The 24,538-nt window shown below is 42.7% G+C and overlaps 1 protein-coding gene across 10 annotated transcripts in view; it reads left to right on the top strand.

Annotated features, from left to right (window-relative positions):
• LMBR1 (limb development membrane protein 1) overlaps positions 1-24,538 on the top strand; it is a 129,930-nt gene that overhangs the window by 27,663 nt on the left and 77,729 nt on the right. For 7 of the 10 annotated variants that reach the window (XM_042249085.1, XM_060415231.1, XM_027969066.2 and 4 more), the window contains one exon: positions 15,570-15,673. The exons of the other annotated variants lie outside the window; for them this stretch is intronic. In XM_042249085.1, the coding sequence (XP_042105019.1) occupies positions 15,570-15,673 (104 nt within the window). The remainder of the gene's footprint in view (positions 1-15,569; positions 15,674-24,538) is intronic. 10 annotated transcript variants of the gene reach the window in all.

The raw sequence follows: 24,538 nt of genomic DNA, 5'->3' as shown, positions 1-24,538 counted from the left end.
AATTGAACTCAAGCAAATTAAGGTCTTCACTGAGATTGCCGCGAGGAGGTAGGCCGCGCGCTGGGAGGCGAGCACGCGAGGTGGGGCACCGCGCAGGAGCCGGGAGAGCGGCCTGGGCCGCGCGGCTCAGAGCACCAGCGGCGCTCCTGGTGGGCACGCGTAGGCAGCAGTCTGCCGCTGACCAGCAGTTGGCTCATAGATGGCTGTGCGTGGCTTCGGCACGTGTCGGAAACGCTTGCTGAGGCTGCTCCCTCGGCCCTCCCCTTCATGATGCTGCGGCCTGTGCTGTGCGCATTTTGAGGATTGGGCTCCAGGTGCTTTCCCGGAAGTGCAGGTGGTCTCAGTCCAGGCTAACCAGAATTTTGAGGGAGCTGGCCTTTGTTTCCAGTTTCACTAAACAGGAAGTGCATGACATACTTAATGAACTAGTCACAGCCATTTGTTTATCCTTTTTATGGACTGGAAGTGAGAACTGTCTGCACACGGTGTGCTGTGATTTATGCTGGACTCTTAACCTTGGGAGTAGATGTATCTGTTTGTATTGGTTGCCTTTCTGATTATGATGTAAGAGTTTAAGCTCAGGCATTGTGTTTTGTTTCTGAATCAGGGCTTAGAGAAGTGCTCCCCACATAGTGGTAGCCCAGGAACACGTGTTGGATGAGTAGGTAGACTGCAAACAGTAACTTTAACCCCCAGTAACCACGTCTGCTAAAGGTTAGGGGGCTAGAGGAGGAGCCCCTAAGTTACGTCGTTGCTTCTGGATACATTCTCGCGGTAGGTCTTAGGAAGTCCTAGCCACCAGAGCTGGACGTTGTTCTCGAGGGTTTGATGAGCCTGACTTCTGCTTCTGGTGTTTTGGTAGAGCTGCTTGTAGTGACTTTCATGACGCTTCACGTCTGTTTTTCTCTTCTGAATTCATAGCTGTGTTTAATCTTGCAGATGACATCCCAGGAGTGTTTGTCTCCTTAGATTGCCTTGGGGCTGAAGGTTCGCCAACCTTAGATATGTTTGCTTCTTTGTTTTTTAAAACTTATGAGCATTAATGGGGCCAGACTGTCACGGGAGCACCCAGGGTGTGGCACCTAGGGTGTGGCACCCAGGGTGTGGCACCCAGGGTGTGGTTCAGTGTGCGGCTGAGGCGGTGGTGACAGGGGCCGGGTCGGCTGTGGAGAGTATACGTCCGCGTTGCTGCGGCTGCACATAAGCTTCATCCTGGGCACCGTGGCTACTCTTTGATGAGCTCCCTGGGAGATGGCAGGGTGGCTCGGGGCGGAGGCTGACGGGATCTGTGAGACTAGGACAAGGCCATCCGTCCACTTACTATGAGGCTCCTCTGCTGAGGTCTCCCTTTGATGAGATGCGAATCAGTTCACATTTTTTTCCCATTCAGAGTTGGCTGTCTGCATGCCTCTTCTCCAAACCTCCTTGTGATCGGGTTTCCAGTCACACTCCTTCCAAGTCCCCGACCTTCCAGCTGAGCCATAGGCCAGTATGAATGTGTAATTATGTGTCTGGCCGTTTCTGCGCACTGCCCACAGTCCTGTCCACTGGGAGGATTCCCTGTCACTGCTGGCCTTTGTAGATATCCCAGGGAGGGCTGTCCACCCGCCCCCCCGGGGCAGTGTCTGCATGTTTGGCAGACCTGTCTGCGAGCCAGGCCCCATCTTCTCTTCCTCTGCCAGCTGATGAGAAGGAGTGCCTACCAGGCCGCAGGTGCAGCCCAGCTAGGGGAGGGAAGGGGGATCGTGGCGTCTGGGCCACTTTCACGTGGCTCGCTCCTGCCTTCAGGGCCTGCTCGGCACGATCACCACTTGCACCTGAAGTTGGGTGTTGCTGTGCACGCCCACTCTATGGCTCGGCACACCCGCCAGCTCATGGTGGCCCGCGCCGGTTGCATGGTGACTTGGTGACCCACAAGCCTGACAGCAGGCCAGTAACTTTCTCAGAGGGAAGGTAGGAGTTACCTGCAGGGGGATGGCAGGGCTTTGTTCCAAAATCCCAAGGGCCTTTGCTGTGATTCCCCTCCAGGGTCTGTCATGGGCTCTGAGCAGCATCCTCTCTGCTGCCGACACTTCCAGCACCATTAGATCTGCTGGGTCGTAAGGCCAAGGGCAAAGCAGTCTGCAGAGCTGCCTGGGCATGCTACAGAGCCTTCTCTTGTTTTGAGCCCTGCTCAAAACCAGCAGCTTTCTGTATCACTCAGCAATTGGCTGGAGCGGCACACCCATGCGAGGAGCATGTTCCTTTTCCAAATCCCAAGAAGGCCCTGAGCAGTGCACCTCTACTTGGCGTAGGAGAAGGGCTGTGACCCAGAAGAGCTGTGACCCAGACCGCTGGGCCCTGGAGTGTCTTCTGACAAGTCTCAGGTTGCTGCTGCTGCTCACTCACTAGGTCTGACTAGCGTCCTGTCATCTGTGTAGGGGCGCGGTGTGCAGTCCCCTGGAAGGGGACGGTGAAGGAGGTCCCTCAAACTCAGCTGTGACATACGGCCAGGAGGAGCTGGGCCCCGAAGTCAGGACGGTGAAGCTGAGCTGTTTGCTTTGCCAGCTGAAAGCAGACGGCTTCCGGCGGGCCTCACGGGTGGGCTTTCCCAGATGGCCCCAGTGGTGAAGAACCCGCCTGCTAGTGCAGGCCTCATGGCCAGGGATGGAGGAAAGAGCTTTAGTCACATCGGTAGGCATCCCAGGGGAGAGGGCAGTGGCGCCCCACTCCAGTGCTCTTGCCTGGCAAATCCCACAGACGGAGGAGCCTGGTAGGCTGCAGTCCATGGGGTCTCTAGGAGTCGGACATGACTGAGCAACTTCACTTTCACTTTTCACTTTCATTCATTGGAGAAGGAAATGGCAACCCACTCCTGTGTTCTTGCCTGGAGAATCCCAGGGACGGCGGAGCCTGGTGGGCTGCAGTCCATGGGGTTGCACAGAGTCAGACATGACTGAAGCGACTCAGCAGCAGCAGCAGCAGGCATACCAGGTACCAGGACATGTATTCATTTGCCCTCACAGTGAAGCCATGTCTGCTGCAGCAGCTTCACTGTAGCACCCTCTGGTTGACAGTCGCTCTCTGGTTAAGCTGCTAAGAACCTACAGTCATTCTCCAAGGTCCCTCTTGGGGATGTGAGAGTCAGCCCCCTCTCATTCCCCGCCTTACCTTCAGGAACGTGGGATTTCTTGTGGGTTATGGTTTCCAGGTTAGGGGTGGTTCTAGTGGCTTCTGCTTGGCCTTTCTCACGGTGATAGCTCTTTTCTGCAGGTCAGGGAACTGTGTCGGGCTTCTGCCTGCATTTGAGCACGTCCATTCCGGTTAGGCACTTCAGACCTGGGGAGAGAACTGCAGCACAGGTTCAGGGACCCACTGTGAGGCGTGTGCAGCCTGAGCTAAACTCCCTTGACCCCTGACCTCCACAAGCCCCTGCTCTGACCGGGGTGATGTTTCGGGTCCCCTGGAGGTAGAGTCATTTCAGAGTCAGAGTTAGTAGTCCCCGAATGTCTGATGACTTCTCTTACCCCAGGGCAGTGATGGTATCCGTATTCACGTGTTAATCATTTGCCGTCTTGTGACATTTATGGGATTTTCTTGAATTATTTTTTCTCTTTTTTGTTAAATGTTTCATAAATTTATGAAAATTTAAATTCTTTGAGGCCTGGGAACATGTCTTAAATTCTCTTAATCTCCCATGAGGCACCTGTCCCAGTTCCCAAGTAAAGATTCATTGATTGGATGAGTAACAGTTATTAATTGTATTATTAGGAATACTTTGCTAGAGTGGACTTAATCTGAAAATGAATTTAACGACTTATTCTGAAAAGTTATCAGTATGGAATGATTGTGCCTTTAATGTGTAAATCACATGAGGATTAGAGGCTAAAGTATGTGTCGACAGTGCTTTGATATCTATAAATGTATTCAGTTTAGCTTGAATACAGGGTTTGGATCTTGGACATGTGTTTGAAATGCTTCATGTTAACTGTATTACCTTGGAATTACAGGGTTCTGGGCCAAAATTTAGTGACATGAATAAATAGAATATTTAACTTAGTTCTAAATTGCTATCTTTCAGTAAGATGTAGCTGTGTCTACAATGAGAGAATTATTAAAATACTTTCTTCAAAAACATAATATAGAAATGGTATTGGAGCTGGAGTGGGTCAGGTTGATAGTCTTCTGCTCATGGATGGTTTTAGCTGGGGTTCTTTGTCACTGTCAGCTGGATGCTAAGAGAGATGGGGTTCATTGTTCCCTTGGTGTGGGCCATGGCGTGCCAGTGATTACAGTTCAGTATAGGATGGTCCAAAAGGGACTAAGAGGACAAATGAAAATGGTAGCTAAAATTGTGTTATTTTTAATTCTAATTTATTATTACAATTAAAATAGGGAAAGAATAAAAATAGAAGAAAGTGTCTATTGTGTTCGCTTTCTGAGTCTTTACTATTAGAGAGTAAGTGGAGAAGCGCGGAATTCTCCAGATGAACCACCGTTCAGCTGCTTAGTGACTTTCCCTTCTTGAGTGAAGAGAATGCTTTGGGACTGGATGAAGGTAGTTGGTTGCCCAGCGTTTTAAACACACTAAATGCCGCTGAAGTATCCACTTCAAAACAATACTTTCATGTATGTGAGTTTAAAATGAAAATGAAACTTTCATATACCTTTGGATATAATCAAGTTATAACCTTAAATAAGGAAATAATTCTTCAGTTTTTGAGGCATTTTCTCTCAGCTATCTATGCCCACTTATGACCAGACAGAGAAAGATACACATTTATAATATGCCTGACCATTCTAAGATTCTGCCTGTTGAAAGATAACCACGGTGAACCTGGCTGGGCTCTGCAAGGCATGTGTGCCTTATTCCGATCTGTCAGCAAGAAGAGCCAGTATGATATTTTGGACATGATGCAAGAACAGCCCCAATTCATCTTTGTTTTATACATTTTCAAGACCCACAGAAGGTCAAAAAATTCAAACTTTTAGATTATAAGCAATTAAACTTAAAAAGGAAAAATAGGTATCATGTTTACTTATGTATAAACATTAAATCAAAAGTTAGCTCTTACTAAATTTTAAGGTATCATTTTTAGTCAAATATTACTAATAGTTTCTAGTTAATTGGTCTCAATAATTCAGCCATTTGTTATAATGTGCACTATTCTAGTTGTATAGTTACTTGATATTTATTATTTATAATGGTGAAATAAAAAGCAACCTAAGTAGGAAATTTGCGTAAATTTTGGTAGATCCAAACAGTGAGTGCTTTTTTACCGTTATAGGTGATGATGTAGACGAATATGTGTTTATAGAGAAAGATGTTGAAAAAAAAGTTTTTCTTTGAGTGGTAGGATTATATAATACAGAAACTTTATATTTTATAAAAAATTTTGTTTTTGTGTTTGCATTTATAATATTTTTACAGTAGATGCGTATTGCTTTTTTAATTTTAAAAACAAAGTTAAAATGTTTCACAGCTTGTTGCTAAAATTGTTCTTTTTGTTTTGTTTTCCAAGTACAGAAGCAACAGCTATGCTTGTGAGGTTCTCGCAACACTCACTATTCAAGAGCAAACTTCTAGTCTTTCCTTTAAAGCTTATGCTTTCTTAGATTTTTTTTAATTATACGTCACTTTTTGGCAATTGGGTTAGATCTTCAATTCCAGTGAAATATGGTTTTAACTTAGTTTTACCGCTTTGGAAATTTTTGAATATGGCTGAACTTGAATTAATTTTCTAATTTAAAAGAATGAAGTTTTTTGTCTGTGTGATTAAAAAGTGATTGATTTTTTTTTTTGCTTCATAGTGTTATATTTTGTATTGAAATATTTTGTGACTCCAGCAGATGGAGCTAGAAGGTAATGTATCCATTGGTGATCTGGCAGTTCAGTTTGGTTGGTTTGAGTTTTGAATTAAGTATTCTGGAATTGTTAAATAGCGTTTGTTTGTTTAGCTACCTCTTTTGGGGATAGATATTGAATATCTTTCAAAACAGTTGTCATTGCAACTGATTTAGATAAACTGCAAGTTTTCTGGATTTTTAGGGTTCTACTGTGTTGGAGCATATTTTAGTTTTCTGAAGTAGAGAAATTTAGCTAACATTTTTTCTTTTACAAATTGATAAGTAATAATATATAATATAATAAAGGTGGTAGTAGTAGTATCTTTTGTGTATTAGCCCTAATTTTTAATTTAAGAACATTTTATCAAAATTATACCATATTCTTAAGAGATGTTTATGTGTGTATGTCTGATATACGTTTGCAGAATGCTGAAAACTTGTTAAGTTTTACAGTTTTCAAAAATAAAATGACAACTTAGTGTACAGTAGCTTTATTATTTTTCTAATTAAATGTTCTCATAGTAACTTTAACTTTCTTATATGTTGCAAATTTGATAATTAGAATGAGCTGAGTCTGAAGCTTTCACATTTATTCTGGTTAATAAATTTAAGTTTTTGCATTTAATTTACATAGGTGATTATACTATTACCTAGTATATTACCATCAACTCAAATTCTTTGTGTTAACTGAATTTTTCTTACAAAAATAAATGTGGTGGAGGTTATATCTCTTTTTGCAATTGTGGTTGGTAGAACCATCAGCAGTAATGTTGACTTTCCTGGAAAGAGGGAAGTGGGGGAAAATAAAAAAAATTAAATTATATGTGTTATAGTATATAAAGTTCAGTACATAAAAGAAGACACCAATTTCATTACAAACTTAAATGAATTGTTATTCAGAATCTTTGTGATCATCCTGTTTTCTTCACTTATTGATAAAGATTTCTTTATTTAGATTTTTATGACTGTCTTCATTTTAAGTGTGTTGGTTAGGTAGAATAGATATTTTTCCTGATTTGTGATCTTGTGCCTAAGGCAGACTTTTGTTTTTCAACTTTTGATTTCTAGAGAATTTGAATTTGTATTTTTCACTATATGAAAGGGACACATAATGATCAGAAGGATAAATTCTAGAAGTATATATACTTTTTATATTTAGAAGTCAACAATAATGATGTCTCCTTTATAACATGGATGATAATTGTTTCAAATTACAAAGCCTAAATAAAATTGTCCCCCTGATTATAAAAGCATAGTGAAGCATTCAAGGTTTATGCTCACGGTTGGAACTGTGTGAGTGCAGCCTCTGAAGCCGCTGCCACTCCATAATTTGTGCTTTTGCAGAGGGTAGAATGTGAACTGTGCTCAGGGAGGCCACAAAGTAAGGGGACTGAGATCTGTGACTGACCGGTGGCCCAGCAAGCATCTGCACCTCAGTTAGTCTTTGCTGCTCTCTGCCTTTCTTAGGCATTTTGTGGGGAAGTTATTTGATACTGTGGTGTGGAGGGTTTTGAGTTTCACAAAGGAGTTTAAATATGATTTTTAAGGGTCTTTATGTGCCCGTTATAGAAGGCTCAGACCGTGTAGGCCAGTGGGAAGAAAAAGTCATCCATAATTCTGATGTGTTCACATTGTTAATAATTTGGTATATTTCTTTGCAGTTTATTTTCTGAGCCTTTTTTTTGGTCATTGTTGTTCTCATGTATTTTTAAAGCCATATTAGAATACAGAGTATTGATGTGTAAGCTTTTTTTTGGCGTAATTGAGAATTGTTCTTTAAGGAAAGGATCAAGAGCTTCGACCCCATGGACTGTGGCCCGTCAGACTCCCCTGTCCATGGGATTCTCCAGGCAAGAATCCTGGAGTGGGCTGCCTGCCCTCCTCCAGGGGATCTTCCCCACCCAGGGACTGAACTTGCATCTCTATGTCTCCTGCATTGGCAGATGGGTGTTTTTTTTTTTTTTTTTTTTAAACATTGGCACCATCTGTCTGGCCTAATTGCTGATGTACTTTGGAATTTTCAGGATTTTGAACCATTTGCATTATGTTGAGTCAGGGTGGAGAGAGGCACTGATGATAACTTAGCATTTTGGTCTGTGATTTCTCTCCTGTTGTTCACAAGTGTGCTGCGAGTTATGTTTAGCCCAGTTTATACATGAACTAGGACGGCAGAGTTCAGGTCCCTTTTCTAGGTCTTGTATAGCTGGTGGGTGCAAACCCAGGCTGGTCAGACATAAAGCGCCCCTCACTTAGACATTTGCTGCCAGGCCTGGGAAGGCCTTAAACCATGAGCCGTGTGAGTCTCTTGTTGTGAGCTAAATGCACAGAGTCCGTTCAGCATTTTACTGAAGTCTGGGTGGTTAAAGACCTTCTGTATTTGAAAGACATACTGGTATCTTTAGGCTTGGATGTTCAAAAGTGTTTTGTTTTAGTGTTTTCCAAACTGGTCAGAAGCTCAGCTAAGCATTTTGTTTTCCTGAAATGGATAGAATTAAGGGGCTATCATATTCTCAGCTTAAACATGGCCCTTAAGAAAATCTTGTGAAACAGATGTTCTCTTTTTGGCAGACCAAAAAGGGCCCTCTTGATCTCATGAGCCCTTAGGATCTCATGAGCTGAAGTGAAGGTTCTCCCGATAGCATAGTTATTAGAGGCTCTAGGAAAGAGTTTGCTTCCAGGTTCATTCACGCTGTGGCTCAGCTTGGTTCTCTGTAGCTGCGGGCCTGAGCCCCCGTTTCCTGGCTAGCTGTTAGCGAGGCGCCCGTCTGCCCTGCAGGTTACCTGCCTCTTTCTCAGGCTTTCATGTGACAGCCCCACCCCCCCCACCCCCCACCAATCCCCTGCAAAGTTGTGTCAAGTTCTTCCCTGACTTACCCTTCTGCTGCATTTCTGACTCCTCTGAGAGAAAGTTCTCTGCTTCTAAGCACTCCTTTGGTTAGGTTGTACCCACCTGGCCTATCCAAGATGGTTTCCGTGTCTCTCTTTATTAAAGTCCACAGTCTTAATTGTGTCTGCAGCATTCTTGTCTCCATGTATATTGGGTTGAAAGTGTTTCCCCCAGGTTCACGAATGCTTAGAACCTCAGAACATAACCTTATTTGGAAATAATACCCTTGCTGATATAGTTAGTAAATTAAGGCCACGATGAATTAGGGTGGGCCCTAGTCCAATAACTAGTGTCCTTACGAGAAGATAAAACAGAGACTTGCACAATGGGAAGAATGCGAAGACAAAGGCAGAGGTTGGAGCAATGTGTCTACGAGGCCAGGAGTGTGCCACCTCTAAGGGAGGAGTCTTCCTAGAACCTCTGCAAGGAGTGTGGTCCTTCCGACACCTTGATTTTGGACTTCTAGCCTCCACAACGGTGGGAGAATAAATTCTCGTTGTTTGAAGCTGTCCAGTCTGTGGGACTTTGTTACAGAAGCCCTAAAAACGAATATACCATGTAGCATATTCACTAATAATACTGGATAACAACTCCAGGGATTAAGGCGTGAATATCTTTGGGGATTTGCTCTGCCTCCCATGAGCCTACAGCTGCGTACAAAGCAGGAAAATACAACCCATAATGAAGAGAAAAGTCAGTTAGAACTTGGAAGTGACACAGATTCGAAATTAGTAAATAAGAACACTGAAACGTTTCTTGTGACTGTTTCATTTGTTCCAGGGACTGGAGGAAAGACTGAACATATTGAGGCATGAAAGATGTGAAAAACGACCAGATAAACTGCTGGAGATGAAACCTGTAATATCTGACATGAAATGTGCTGGATGGGGTGAGAGCAGATTAGGTGTGGAAGAGATCAGTGGATTCTAAGACACAGCAATAGAACACTGTCTAAAAAAGAAACAGGAAAAAAATGACTGAAAAACCAGGGCATCAGTGATGTAATTGATGTTCCTGAAGGAGAGAGGGTTAAGAAAAATATTTGAAAAACTAATGGCAGAAAAATTTCAAGATTAGATGAAAACTGCAAACCCTCTTATCCAAAAGCTCAACTTGTCCCAGTTACAAAAGACCTGTCAAGATACATCATCAGATTGATTAAAACAAGTGATAAGGAGAAATCAGAGAAAAAGACATAAAGTACCGAGGGACAGTGATGAGAACTACAGCGTATCTCTTGTGGGAGAGAATGCAAGACAGATGACGGAGCGGCAGCATCCTCAAAGTTCTGAAAGAAGAAAGCCCTGCCGACCTGGTTTCATATCCAGTGAAGACATTTTTCCCAACAGAGTCAAAATAAAGACAGGCTCAGATATACAAAAGGTGACAGTTCATCACTGCAGACCTATACTGCCAAAAATAAGGGGCGCCCTCCAAGCGGAGGCAGAGCGGAAGAAGACAGATACCTGGACCTGTAAGACAGAATGAGGACCGCAAGAGGCGGCTAATTTTTGGGTAAATATAAAGGAGTATTTACCATACAAGTCTTATGGAAAGAATTGGCTGTTTAAATAAAAAGCAGTAACAAGATGTTGTGAGTTTTATAACGTGTGAGTAAAAGCGCATGCCACCAGCAGCACGAGGGCGGGAGGAAGGAAGTGGAGGCAGACTGTAAGCGTCCTAGATGCTGTCTGTGAAGTGTTGCTGTGCCTCTTGCAGGCAGGTCGGGATGATTTAAAGGTGTATGTGATAAACACCAAACAACCCTAAAGTATCTCAAAGAGAGATACCGTCAATAAGCAAGCAGAAGAAACAGAATGGGATCACAGCAACAGTTAATCCAAAGGGTCACAGAAAAAGAAGGCAAAGGGAGGACAAAACAGTGGGACAAATACAGAACCAAGAGCAGACTGATGCACTTAAGCCTGCTCATGTCAGTAAACATCAGTGGCCTAAGCATTCGATTAAAAGGCAGAGATATTAAATAAAAAGGAAAACACAAATATATGCTGCCTGTAAGAACCTGCTTTAAATGTAAACACACACACACTGGTTAACTGGTTACTAGGAGAAAAAAGATTTACTATACTAATTCTAAGGAAAACGAAGATGAAATAGTTAGTATATTATTATCAGAGAAAGGTAAAAATGTTAATAGGCATAAAGATCATTTCATAATGATGAAGGGGTTCATTCATTAAAAGAACATAGTAATAAACTTATCTACTGAAAAAATGCCTGTTTACTACATAGCTATTAAATGCACGGGCTTCCCTGTTGGCTCAGATGGTGAAGAATCCGCCTGCAATGTGGGAGACCTGGGTTCGATCCCTGGGTTGGGAAGATCCCCTGGAGAAGGGAATGGCTACCTACTCTGGTATTTTGGCCTGGAGAATCCCATGGACAGAGGAGCCTGGTGGGCTACAGTGCATGGGGTTGCAAAGAGTCAGACACGACTGAGCAACTTTCACTATTAAACACGTGAAGCAGAAACTTAAGAAAGGATTAATAGTCAAAGTTACAATTATGTTCAGATATGTAACTATCCCTTTTTCAATAATTTATGGAACAAGTAGCCAGGAAGAATTAAGGATATAGAAGGCCTGAATAAAATTAACTATTTTGGCCTAAGTTGTATTTATGGAACACTGCCCAGCAGTCATGGAATACACATTCTTTTCAAGTACTCTGGGAATGTGAACCAAGAAAGCCATATTCTGTGCCATTAAACAAATTTCAATACTTGAAGTCATAAAAGATGCTCTCTGACTGGAAACGGTCAGTTTTCATTCCAGTCCCAAAGAAAGGCAATGCCAAAGAATGCTCAAACTACCGCACAATTGCATTCATCTCATGTGCTAGTAAAGTAACGCTCAAAATTCTCTGAGCCAGGCTTCAGCAATACGTGAACCGTGAACTTCCAGATGTTCAAGCTGGTTTTAGAAAAGGCAGAGGAACCAGAGATCAAATTGCCAACATCTGCTGGATCATGGAAAAAGCAAGAGACTTCCAGAAAAACATCTTATTTGTGCTTTATTGACTATGCCAAAGCCTTTGACTGTGTGGATCACAATAAACTGTGGAAAATTCTGAAAGAGATGGGAATACAGAGCACCTGACCTGCCTCTTGAGAAACCTATATGCAGGTCAGGAAGCAACAGTTAGAACTGGACATGAAACAACAGACTGATTTCCAATAGGAAAAGGAGTATATCAAGGCTGTATATTGTCACCTTGCTTATTTAACTTATATGCAGAGTACATCATGAGAAACGCTGGGCTGGAAGAAATGCAAGCTGGAATCAAGACTGCCGGGAGAAATATCAATAACCTCAGATAGGCAGATGACACGACCCTTATGGTAGAAAGTGAAGAGAAACTAAAGAGCCTCTTGATGAAAGTGAAAGAGGAGAGTGAAAAAGTTGGCCTAAAGCTCAACATTCAGAAAACGAAGATCATGGCATCTGGTCCCATCACTTCATGGGAAATAGATGGGAAACAGTGTCAGACTTTATTTTGGGGGGCTCAAAAATCACATGTATCAACACAGAGATGGACACATAGGCTAACTAAATGGAATACAGAGTCCAGGAATACATCCAAACATATTGTAAATTTATTTTTAACAAAGATGTAGAGGCAGTTTGGCAGAAGAGGCTGTTTTCAATAAATGGTACTGGAGCAATTGGATAGTCGGTCATAGGTTTAAAAATGAACTTCAGTCCATATCTGGCAGAAAGCAATGCAAAAGAATCATAGACTTAAATGTAAAACTGTAACACTTGTAGAGGGAAATATAGGGGAAAGTCTTTGCCATTGGGTTAGGCTGTAGTTTCTTCGGCAAGATAGGTAAAGCATGATCTGTAAAGAAAACATTGATAAATTGCACTTTGTCAACATTGGGAAATCTTGTTCTTTGAAAGATGGTGTTAAGAAGATGAAAAGATAATTCACAGAGTGGGAGAAGGTATCTGGAAATCATATGCCTTATAAAAGACTTGTAATCAGAGTATATAAAGAGTTTCCAGACTCACTAAGTACAACCCAGTGAAACAGTGGGCAACACATTGGGAGGGACATTTAGCAAAGAAGTTGTAAGTGGATGGCAGATAAGTTCATGAAAAGATTTGACGTTATTATTCATGGGGGCAATGCAAATTACAGCAGTGACGAGATACCATTGTGCATCTGTGAGAACGACTGAGGCTGGAAAGACCCTTTTTTTGTCAAATGTGGATGAGACTTCAGCTCTGCTGGTGGGCATGTGAAATTGTATGCCCACTTTGGAAAGCATTTTGGCAGTTCCTTTAAATGTTAAGAAACACACCTGCTTCATGACCGAGACATTGCGCGCTCACGCATTTACCCAAAAGACAGGAAAGCCTGTGTCCATATGATGACTTGTGCTTGAGTGTATAAAACTCAAGTTTATGTATAAAGTTGTGTTGTATAAACTACAGCTTTGGTTGTGAGACACAACTAAACACAGCTTCAGTTGTGAGAACCGCAGCTCGGATAGTTTGCAGGGACCTGGGTGGAGTGTGGTGAACTGAATGCAACCTGATACAGAGGGGCAGGCTACCGATGTGCTGCAGCTTGAGAAACCTCAGCAGGCTTGCGCCAGGTGGCAAAAGCCAGACAGAAACAAGAGCATATACTACATTTGCCATGCATAGAAAACTTTAGTTTTTTATAAAAAATGTAGTGTTTTGTAAAGTGCAGAATCTGACTCCTGGAGTGTGGAGTAGGGTAGAGAGTGCAGGAGGCAGAGATGATAAAATGGTAAGGAAGCTGGGAGTGACGGTTGCGTTTGTTGTCTTGGTTATGGTGACGTAACTGTCAAAGTTTATGACATTGTACACTTTATGTCAATAAAGTCATAAATTGTCAATAAATTATACACACTATAGCAATAATAACTCAGCAAATTTGCTACAGATTAATATTCTTGCTTTTTATCTATGTCCTGCTTTTTTACCAAGTGAACACGGGTGCTCGGAGAGTCCGGTAGCTTGGTACGGGAGCTAATTAGCACCGTGTGTTAGTAGCCTCTGGGGATGCGATGGTTATTAAAAGGAAAAAGTCATTAAGTGCTTGTTTTGTGACAGATGTGCTGGTTGTCCATGCATTATTTCACTGAATTCTCAGCGTCACCTACAGACGTGATCCTCAGCCTCGTGTAGAGGACGAACCTGTGACCTGGAAGGCTTGTCACATGAAGCGCAGGGGCTCGAACCCGGGTCTGTCTGGCGGTCTTGTGTGTCCATTTGGTCACCATCCTTATGTGTCTTTCCTGGTTATTAACACAATACAATTGGCTGTAACTATAACCCCTCTGATTGAAGAAGAAGATTAAGATTTTTAGCACCTTAATTTTTTTTAAGACTGAAAAGTGGTTAAGTATTTTAGAACAGTTTTTATTTTTACAAGTACAAATTAAAGTTTTTCCCTTTGAAAGATATGAGACATTGTTTTTGAAGACACTTTGTAAAACATTCTGTTTCCTGCTAAGATGAATATATACTGTAAAGTCATTCAACCTATCTAGATTTTTGAATAAGAAACAGCAGACTGGGTTTTAATTATATCACCGTGTTTACTAAAGGAGGGGCCTCTCTCTAGGTAACTTGCACGAGTGCTGCATTCTTTTTGTTTACATTCCATGCTGTTCCCAAGAGGGTTTAGGGTGTGACGAAACGTGCATGGGGTCTGTAACCAGGGCAGTTGGGAGCTGTCTCCCTTGGCTCCCTGAGGGCTCGGTGTGGGTCTCCGTGAGTCTGAAGTGGAAGGTCCCCGAGGGCAGCGGTGTGTGTTTCCTCCATTGCTGCATCTCCAGGGCCTGGAACAGTGCCACATAAGTAAGGGTCTCGGAAGAACATCAGTTGCCCGTTTTCAAAAGCGTTGGATTTTAAGTGTATGTAGTGTGTTGAATTTATGCTTAGCATAATTTTTATCTTTGATTGTATAAATTTTAATGACGATTATAGCCATCAGTTTTAAAGTTGGGTGTATAACCTATAAAAAGTGAGCTGCTGGTCCAGATATCCCAGTGAGATACCTAAAGTTCTGTATTTTTAAAAATCAACTCTTACTATCATCTCAATTGCTTTTTATTGTGATTTTATGAGTGTAGAATGTGCCAGAAAGGGAAAAGGTGATGTAAACTTGCTTGCCTCTCAAATTTTCTTTCCCATTTGGAGTTGCTTACTAAACTTCTCTGATGCGGTCGTTTTAAAAAATCCCGGGAATTAGTGTAGCTCCATGTAGGCTCTGCAGGCTTGGCGGGTTTTATATAACCAGCCTCTGTCATGTTGGGGGATTGCTGTGAAGACTAAATGAGTTTGTATAATATCTGTAAATCATTTAGAACAGTGCTTGGCACATGAGGGCTCAATAAATGCTAATTATTACTTTTAGGGTTTTATGAGGCTTAAATTAAACAAGATAATACATGTAAAATGGTTAGTGGAGTATCTGGCGTTTATTAAGCACTCAGTACGTGCTGCTGGCTCTCATTTAAATATTCAGGTGCCAATGTGTCTGAAGAGGCTGTGTCTTTGGACTGTGGCACATGTCATATGTTTAGTGGATTTATTTTAGAGCATGGGGAAAAATCCGTAGTTTCTATTGACTTTTACCAGTAGTACAAGTCGCAGAGTTATAAAAATTTTACAGAAATGTGTAATTATTCTGATTGCTCAGTTTAGGTCCTTTGTTAGGCCTCTCTATTAAGTTTATGTTTAGTTTTTACTATTAAAAAGCGCAGAGCCTTGACTGATAGCACAATTTAGCACAGCAGTTTTCTTTGACAAGGTTGTCAGTATCTAACTCATCTTTCCTCTATTGTTATCCTCAGGTTTGTGGAACCTTGCTTCTCTCTTTTCCAATCTTTGTTTATTTGTGTTGATGCCCTTTGCCTTTTTCTTTCTGGAATCAGAAGGTTTTGCTGGTCTGAAAAAGGTAAGTAAATGATGTTTTAGAATTAAATTTCTTAAATGAAGAAGTAAATGTCATTCATTGTTGAGCTAGAAATAGTAGGCTTAAGCAACTTTTACTGAAATGTAAAATATTTAATAATAGCAATGCCTTATTAATATTAATAATGCTCTTACAATAATGTTAATAATGTTACACATTGAGTTAATAAAAGTGTCCACAGGAAGGAAGTCATCGTTTGACCTTTGAATGCTTTTTATAGTATGTGCAGAGTTGGTGGAGTATTCTTGAATAAGCCTGATACAACAGCTATTATTCTTTTCCTCGATACTGTCATTTACTGTAAAGCATGACATGAAATTCTAAAAGTCTTAAGCTATATCTTGATGTAGAAGTGGTTTCACACCCAGTGTCTGCAGGAGGGCAGCATTTACCAGGCTGCCCTGGATTGTCAGGTTCCCAGGATCCGTGACTCCCTGCGAGCTGAGTGTGGCAGGCTGAGGAGTGGGCAGAGAGCAGACTGCCAGCATCTTAGACAGTCAACCCAGACCTTGTAAGTGGGAATCACTCCCTCTGTCCTTGAATAGTAGGACATTTTAAAGTGAAGGGAACATTTCCATTTATAGCTTGTGGAGCTCTTTGCTGTGAAAGCTTGGACTATAATGGAAGGATTTCAGTAGTTAATGCTTTTTGAGTGACTTTTAAAACTTGACGAAATGAGTTCTAGTGTTACAGTTTACAGACACATTGCACCTTTTTAACTTTCAGTTAGAGTTATTCATATTCATACTGTGGTCTGTGGTTGCTTTCATATTTGGTGAGTCTGCTGAGACCAGAGTGGGTGGTTGTGTATGGTGGTCAAACCTGCATTGAGAACATTGTCTTTTATATATTTGATTTGTTTTTTATAATGATATATGCAAATTAGTTAAGTCATCCATGTAATGGGAACAATTTGTATAGTTTCAGTTTAAACAAATAAACATAACAAAAAAACCAAAAAATAAAAAACATAATTTCTTGAAGAATCATAGAAAGGTTTGTTGTGGAAAGGGATTCAGTTCAAAGTCTCCTTTTCTATGCACGGGCATTAATGTTACTGAGTTGTCTAAGAGCCTCATGTCTGCCACTGCAGAACTGGCACTGAGACCCACGGCTCGCTTCTTGCCTCCCTAGGGTGCGCGAGTCTTCACAGGCCAGCACTGGGGAGCGCGGGCACAGCCGGCAGGGCGCCTGCTGGGCAGCGGCCGGCCAGGGGCCCAGGGGCGGAGGACCAGAGGCGTGCTGCAGGGGGCAGGGGTGTGCTGCAGGGGTGTGGCAGGTGGCAGTGCACCGAGCGGGTGTGGTCTGGAAACCGAAAGATGGAGCTCCAGGAGACTGGAACGAGGAACAGAACGTCAAAGAGGGGTCGAAAGGAAGGAATTCGGTCACGGAGAAGAAAGAGGTCATCGGAGGAGAGAAACGGGGCGGTCGGAGGCGCTCGAGCGAGCGCGTTCTGTCGAGCGTGGGGGCCTTGTGGGGGCAGCACTCACCCGGCAGTCTCTAGGCCTGCTGAGCAGTGACTCCTGCGCTGCTAGAGGGGCTTGCGGGCACGGAGACCGAGAGGCAGTGCTCTTGCCCTCGAGGGTTCACACAGGGAGACGCCAGAGGTGCTGGAGGAGCTTTGACCCAGCAGGCTGCTCTGGGAGGGATGTCTTGGTTTGCCTAGAGAATTGGGAAGACTTCAGGGAGGAGTGATCCTGCCCATGAGCTGAGACTTGCAGGCGAGCATCCAGGCTTGAGCAAAGGCCAAGACACTGCCTGAACTAGGGAGTGGCCGATGCTCAGCTCTGAGTGGAGAATGGAGACAGGGCACTGGCCAGGACCAGACCCCGAAGCCCGCGTCCTCTGCCACGTAGCCTGGGTTTTATGCTGTCGACACTGGGGTGTCGGCACAGGGTGGCTGACGAGACTTTTGCATCTGCTGTTCTGTTTAAGTGCGTTTAGAGGTAAGTGCATGCATCAGAGTGTCAGCATGTGCCCTGGGGAAGGGGGACAGAGCAGAGCGCTTGCAGAGCGCTCTGTGGGGACACTACCACCCAAATCAGTCACGCCCTGGCTCTCAGAGCCACTAAAAGGGCCTTGATGTGCTTGCTTCATGCATGCAGAGTTCCCCCCACCCCCCGTCTGTCTCATGAGGTATCTTATCAAGTTCAGAAACTACATAAAGCTCAGTGTTATAAATGTATTTTCATATTTGGAGATTAAAGGTATGCTCCCTAGGTTATGCTTTATGTAAAAATCTGGTTATTAATAGATTATTTTAAACACAGTGTGCAGTATGGGCAGACCTCTTGCATCCAGATCATTGTCCTCCCTTCCTGTGAACTAACCAACTGGAAAAGGGACTGTCGGAGCAGAGGTAGCACCATCTCTAGAATTAAAAACAGTCGATGCAAAAACCCAGTGAGAAGTTACTCTTCTGTTCCCCCTTGTCCACCGAGGTCAGAGGGGAGACAGCTTGAGGAGAGGTGTAAGAAGGCAAGTAGAGAGATGTTGCACCTACAGTTAGACAGCAGTTCTTCCTTCCAATTTTTTTACTTCTAGTCTCTTTGTACATGATTAAAAGAGTGCCTTTTCTGAGTGCATCTCTGAGTATGTCTCCTCAAGTCCCTCCAGCCACCAGCTACACTGCATGGTCTCCGGGGGGACTAATGTGCCCAGGGATTGCAGGATGCAGTGGGCCTGACCCATCCTGTTAATTCCCAGACACAGCCAGGATTTAAAGGGAGGGGTGCAGATTTAAAGGGATGGCTCCTGTTTATGAGACTCTGGTGGCTGGGGGACGAATGGGAGTTGCAGAGACCAAGTTAAAGTGTGTGGCCTTTAATAAATGCTGCTGAAGGAAGGAGGGAGGTGGCTTGGAGGGGAAGAGGCGAGAATAGTTCTCTTAGTGCTGGCGGCGGGGCTGTGGAGGAGAGGCTGCAGGACTATGGGGGAGAGTCTGTCTTTAGTGTCCGGCTGCCTGGGCTGGCGGCATCATCTACACCTCAGGTTTTCTTTCTGTGGAGTGGGTCTAGTAGTGATAGTTACCTCACCGTTGCATCTGGAAGACTGAATGAGAAGTGATTGTCCACGCGAAACACATAACCCAGGGTTGAACTCCGTAAACGTTAGGTGTCGTGTTGCTATCTTAGAGCTTCGTGCATTTGACTGTTGAGCACTCTAGAACACATCAGTGTTGCATGCATAGACATTTGGGAAGCAAAGACATACAGCAGTCGGCTCTTAATTATTCACGTGTTATTAGACAATTTTATGATTCCACATTATTTTTCCCATTTTGAAATGGCATGTACTGAAGCAGAATCAAAACTGCCTAAGAGTCCCTCCAGCCATATTCAATATTCTGTGATAAACCTAAGGAGAGGAATTTGAAAAAGAATACGTATATGTATAACTGCGTCACTTTGGTATACAGCAGAAATTAACACAACATTGTAAATCAAATATATTTCAGTAAAATTTAAAAAGAATGTCATCTAGACCTTATTAGGAATGTTTAGAGAGCTTCAAAGTCCGAGTAATCATGGAATGTCATTCACAATGTTTACCTTTTCCAGTCACAGGGAAGTTTCAGGGGTTGTTATTAGCATTGTCTGTTTCAGTCTAACGTGTTAGGCGTCTTTGTGCTTGCAGCACTGGGCCGTCCCGTTATATACGACCACTTGTATCTACTGCTCAGATTCTGAACAGTGTTTGGTAGCATCTCCAGTGCTTTCCACAGGTGGTGTCGCCATAGGCTGTACCACAGTGAGGAACTCCACTGCTCTGATGCAGGGGGTGGGCTGCTGACATTTTGACATGGGTCCCTTTAAAGCGCTTTGTTCATTGGTTACATTTGACACGTCTACTTCCAAGGCGACCTTGAGGAGAGCTTTAGAAAGCACCGTAATTGGTAGATTCAGCACAATAATTTGAGTAATGACAAACTTGTAATATGATTAAGTGAAATTTCCTTTTTTTCCCTTTGGCCTCCCTCCTGGTGCTGTTTTACTGCGTCAAAGTCTGGCGGAGCCCCTGAATGGCACATGGCCCCACCAAACTCCCATTGATTCCCCTGGGCAGTCGATTGTAAAGCAGCCCCTTGCATATCGTGCCGAGATGCGGAAATTGGCCACTGGCCATGGCGGATGCGGAGCTTGAATTGAGAATCAAATTAAGCAGAATTCTCTACTTAGCTTTTAATTAAACCACTATGTTAATTCAAACAGGACATTTTAGGCCTGGGGGATTGACCATGTCCTTTTAAGGGCCTTAAATCGCCTTTCTTCTCTCTTCTGGCCTTGGCCTTTGTTTCTGTTTTATTGGGCCCATCTCCTAGCTATTTCCCTTCTATATAATTCTCAAGGGTAGGAGAATATAAGTGGTTTTGATAAAGCAGGTTTTTTTGTTTTGTTTTTGTAAGAAGGTCACTTTTAACTTGGAATTCTGTTAGTAGTTAGCTGAGGTTATTTCGCGGTCACCTGTCTGTCTTGTAGTGAGCCTTACGTGTGCTCACATGTGTTTAGATTATTCCGCGGCCACCTGTCTGTGCCGCAGTGAGCCTTACCTGTGCTCACGTGTGCTCGAGCCTGTCCTCTGCTTGCGTCTTGTGTCTCAGCTCTGATGAAGAGGTGGTGTCTGGGGTTCTGTCTTTGTTTTGTGGTGGAGATGTTTTCCCACAGCTTTTGTCTTGTCCACTCAGTCATGTACCAGAGTGTGAGGGTCTTGGGCCTGACCTCGCGCCTGTTCCTGTCATACTCAGGTCACCTGTGTAACTCTTTCTCCCCACGCTGCCTCGGAGGGACCTCTGGATTATTTCAGATGATGTCAGAAGATGTTTTTCAATTGCATAATCAACCAGTCTGCTCTCTCAGTTCAGTTCAGTTCAGTCGCTCAGTTGTGTCTGACTCTTTGTGATCTCTAGCCAGAGTTTAAATGGGAGTTAGGAATATGTTTGTTTCATATTGTATCTTAACATCTTACTTTGAATTAAAATGTCATAAAGAAAATAAAGTGTCATGAGGAAAAAAATTTAACAACTTAAAGTAAAAAAAAAAATCTCTTCGATGACAGATTGTTTCATGAACCAAAGATGTTTCTGGGAGTAACTTTATACTGTGCCTCACATTAATGCCTATCTTTGATTTGAAGTTGTGGCATAAAATTTACCATAAGTGACAGCAACATCCTGACCAATTACCGAAGCCATCCAGACATCCCCAAATGTCCAGAACATAGCACACGGTCTGTAGGATTAAGAGGTTAACTCCTCAAACTTCAAACAAAGTGCTTGATAATAAAAGCAGAAAGGACAAAATCTGAGGTAACTTCCTTTCCTAATTAATTGGGCTGGCCAGGTGGAAGCGAAGAGCTGGGTGCAGTGCTTGCAAGGCCCATAAAGCTGAGCACCATGACAGCACAGTGGAGGAGCAGCAGACATCGCTTTAATATGTCTCTATCCTGGGTCACAGTTTGAAGTCGTCCTGGTTTGTGTCCCTTTTGGCAAAACTTACATAAAAGGGGCCTTGTACTGTAGTTTATGACCAGATGACTTTTCCCCCCAGTGGCTAATTTGTATCAGGCCTCCATCTTAAAAAGACACAGAAATGAGTAGGAAGCCCGTTGCATTCTTTCATTATTTCTGCTCGTTTTGCCACTGACCATCCATAAATTGCTGGGAATGAGCGGTTGAGGAAGCGCTGCTTAGTGTTAGCGGCACATGCGCATATCTGGCCTGGCTTTTGTGGGTGAGAGGAAATCCCATGCAAACGGGGAAGCTCCTGCTGGGGCCCTTTCAAGGAAATTTACCTTGGGTCCCGTTTTGATCTTGGTGTTTATTACAGAAAATGGAGTCATATCTCACTAGCTATTGTTATGTGTTAATTTGATTTTCCCAACACCTTCAAGAAAAGAAAATCATTCAGTAATTTATTAAAAGAATTCCTCTACCTTCCTTCAGCTGAGGGTCTGATTATTTCTGTGGAAACAATATGGATAATGCTGATTATTTTCAGAACACTGGGCTCTGGCAGTGTTGTTATGTGCAAGGCTCCTTTTGGCATCGTGACTCTGCTGTGAAAGGTGTGGTTATAACAACATAAACAGCACTTCAGACATTGGAGCTTGACATGCAGGGTCTCAGAGGAAGACGTATAAAAGTATTATGTTGAAGAAAAGGTTGCATTTATTTTATTTAAAACTTATTTGAGCTTAAAACGATTTTGAATTAAAAATCATCTAGTTAATGGAATGGTGTCAATTTCATCACTCTTCCTGGTACACTTGCATGAAGGAGGCAACGAGGTCATGGTGTCAGTGGTGGTGTCAGTTGCCGTGAAAGAGCAGCTGTGCTTTTAGGGCACATTGCTCAGTTCCTGCGCACTGTGTAATAATGCGACACTTTCCAGTTATCGGAAGGGGAGAGATTTTGCTGTGTGGCTGGGTTTTCCCTTTCTTTGCCTGGTAGTATGGTGGCGGCACCATGAGCTGGCATTCAGAAGACCCGGACGCAACCCCTGAGTCTTCTTTGCTGACCTCAACGTCCAGGCTCGATTCTTAGTGTCTCCATCTGTACAGTGGACTGCAGTCTGGCCTCGCCCTCCGGGTGCCTCACCTAACCCGAGTGTAAAGCACTGAGGTGCAGATAGAAGTGCCATCATCATCAGAGGCTTAGAGGCACCAGCTGTGAGCAAGTCAGTGATGAGGCATCAGGAAGGTTTGTGTGGGGTTGCTTCACATGTGATAGCAAATGATATAAGAAGTTACAGTGGCGTCAACCAACACAGCTTTATTTACTTTCTGGAATAGAAGTGTTTTTATCTTGTAACAGTGTAGGTCATAAAAAAAGATATTATATTTAATAGGTAACTGAATTTTAAACTTTATTTTATATGATAATTAAATCACCAACGAGTGCCTCATAATCTGTTAATTGAGAAGTTTAGGTAAGGAGGAAATAAAAAATCACCAGGTTCAGATTTTAAACTAATTATACTTTTAATTAAACTGGCCCTAATACTTCTGATATACATAAAAGTTTTATAGGAATAATCATTATCATCAATTAGAGTCTCTTTTCTAAAACTTTTTTGGGGAAGTTGAAAACTGGCTACCCTTGGTTGTAGTGAATTTTGTTTGAAAGTAAAGTTAAATGCCAGGTTCAATGCTGACTAGAGAGCGTCTTACATAATCAGGTCTGTAGGACGAGAGCTTGCCCAGCAGCTAGTTAGGGTTGCTAGAATCTTCTGGTTTTGGGCACTTAAACTCACATTTATTTGGGCTTCCCTGGTGGCTCAGGTGATAAAGAACCTGCCTGCCTTGCAGGAGACCTGGATTCCATCCCTGGGTCAGGAAGATCCCCTGGAGGAGAGGGCATGGCAGCTCACTTCAGGATTCTTGCCTGGAGAATTCCATAGAGAGAGGAGCCTGGCTGGCTGCAGTCCATGGGGTTGCAAAGAGTCAGACACGACTGAGCAACAGTTTACTTGTCTGTAAAGGCATTTATTTAGCCTGCCACAGTGAAATCTTGTGACCCCCATGAAACGTGCACCGTGTACAGCTGGGCCCCGATACCATCACTTTACAGCCTGTTTATTTGGCCCATTTGTACCAGAATAAAAGTTGTGTGTTCAGACACATCCAAAGCAATAGGATTGTTTGATAATTTTGACATGAAGTAATCTTTTAGGTTGTAGTATATCTACTTTTCTTTAAAACTGAAGTCAGTAATAGTTACACTAGAAAATTTATTGATTTGCACACTTTCTGGTAAGGAAAAGAAATTCTCATCTGGAAAGACAAGCTCTTACTGTTATTACAGACTGATTGACTTTGAAAGCAGTTGAACTGTTTAAAAATACATAAAATGTATGTTCTTTTAGTCATTAAAAATAAGATGAGTAGGCAAAAACAAAAAAATAAGCATACATCAACAGCAGAAAAAGAATTAAAATGTACTGAAATGGTCAATTTAAAGGAAACATTTCTTGCCATCTTTCTTGAAACACGAAGAAATTTTAAGTTTTTATAATATTGGATTTAAATGCTTTTTTACTTTGATATTTTACTGGGATTACTTGATATTAATGTTTCTCTTGTTAATTAACAAGTATTAAATTTTAAGCAGTCTGGTTTTAAAAAGGCTTGTGGAAGACTTAAATTAAAAAAAAATCCTTTTTGAAGTATCAGAAAATCTTATCTCTTAATGATTTTTGCTTCTTTCTTAAAGGCCTAGAATTAAATGATATTTCTGATTTTTTCAGAAGAGATTTAATGAAGTACCTTATGTTGTGATAAAAACCTGCACGTTAAAATACACATTTAGTCTCCTGAACAAGATTCTTCTCTCTTTCTGTTATTGCCTTAGTTCAGGCTTCATCATTGTTTACTTGGATTATTTAAGCCACTGTCTGTGTTTTCCGCTTCCAGTTTCATTCTGCCACGAAGTAGCTTCCACATTGTCTTCTAGCACTGCTTTTAAATAATACTGTGTCTGTAACTCACCTCTGTAAAATCTCCAAGGGCTAAAATCAAACAGGTACAAGGAAACTTAAGTGGTAACTGAAAAAGTGGATATCCTATCAGGGGAGGGAGGTAGTTACAGGTGGTCCAGGACATTCAGGATGGGAGTTGAAACAAGCCCCACTGAAAGCCCTCAGCAAAAGGGCAGACTTGTTTCATACACACACACACACACACACACACACACACACACACACACACACACACACTCACACACTCTCTCTTTCTCTCTCTCTCTCTCAAAGGGAATGTCTGTCAGCCTTAGCTCTGAGCAGAAGTCCCCTGAGAGTCCACAAGCCTCTACCTCACAGGAGTTGGGGTTCGATATTACTACCTGTATTGTTG

Source organism: Ovis aries, chromosome 4, assembly GCF_016772045.2.
Source record: "Ovis aries strain OAR_USU_Benz2616 breed Rambouillet chromosome 4, ARS-UI_Ramb_v3.0, whole genome shotgun sequence".
Lineage (NCBI taxonomy): Eukaryota > Metazoa > Chordata > Mammalia > Artiodactyla > Bovidae > Ovis > Ovis aries.
The sequence above is the reverse complement of the archived record's forward strand: the minus strand, read 5'-3'. Positions and strand labels throughout refer to the sequence as shown.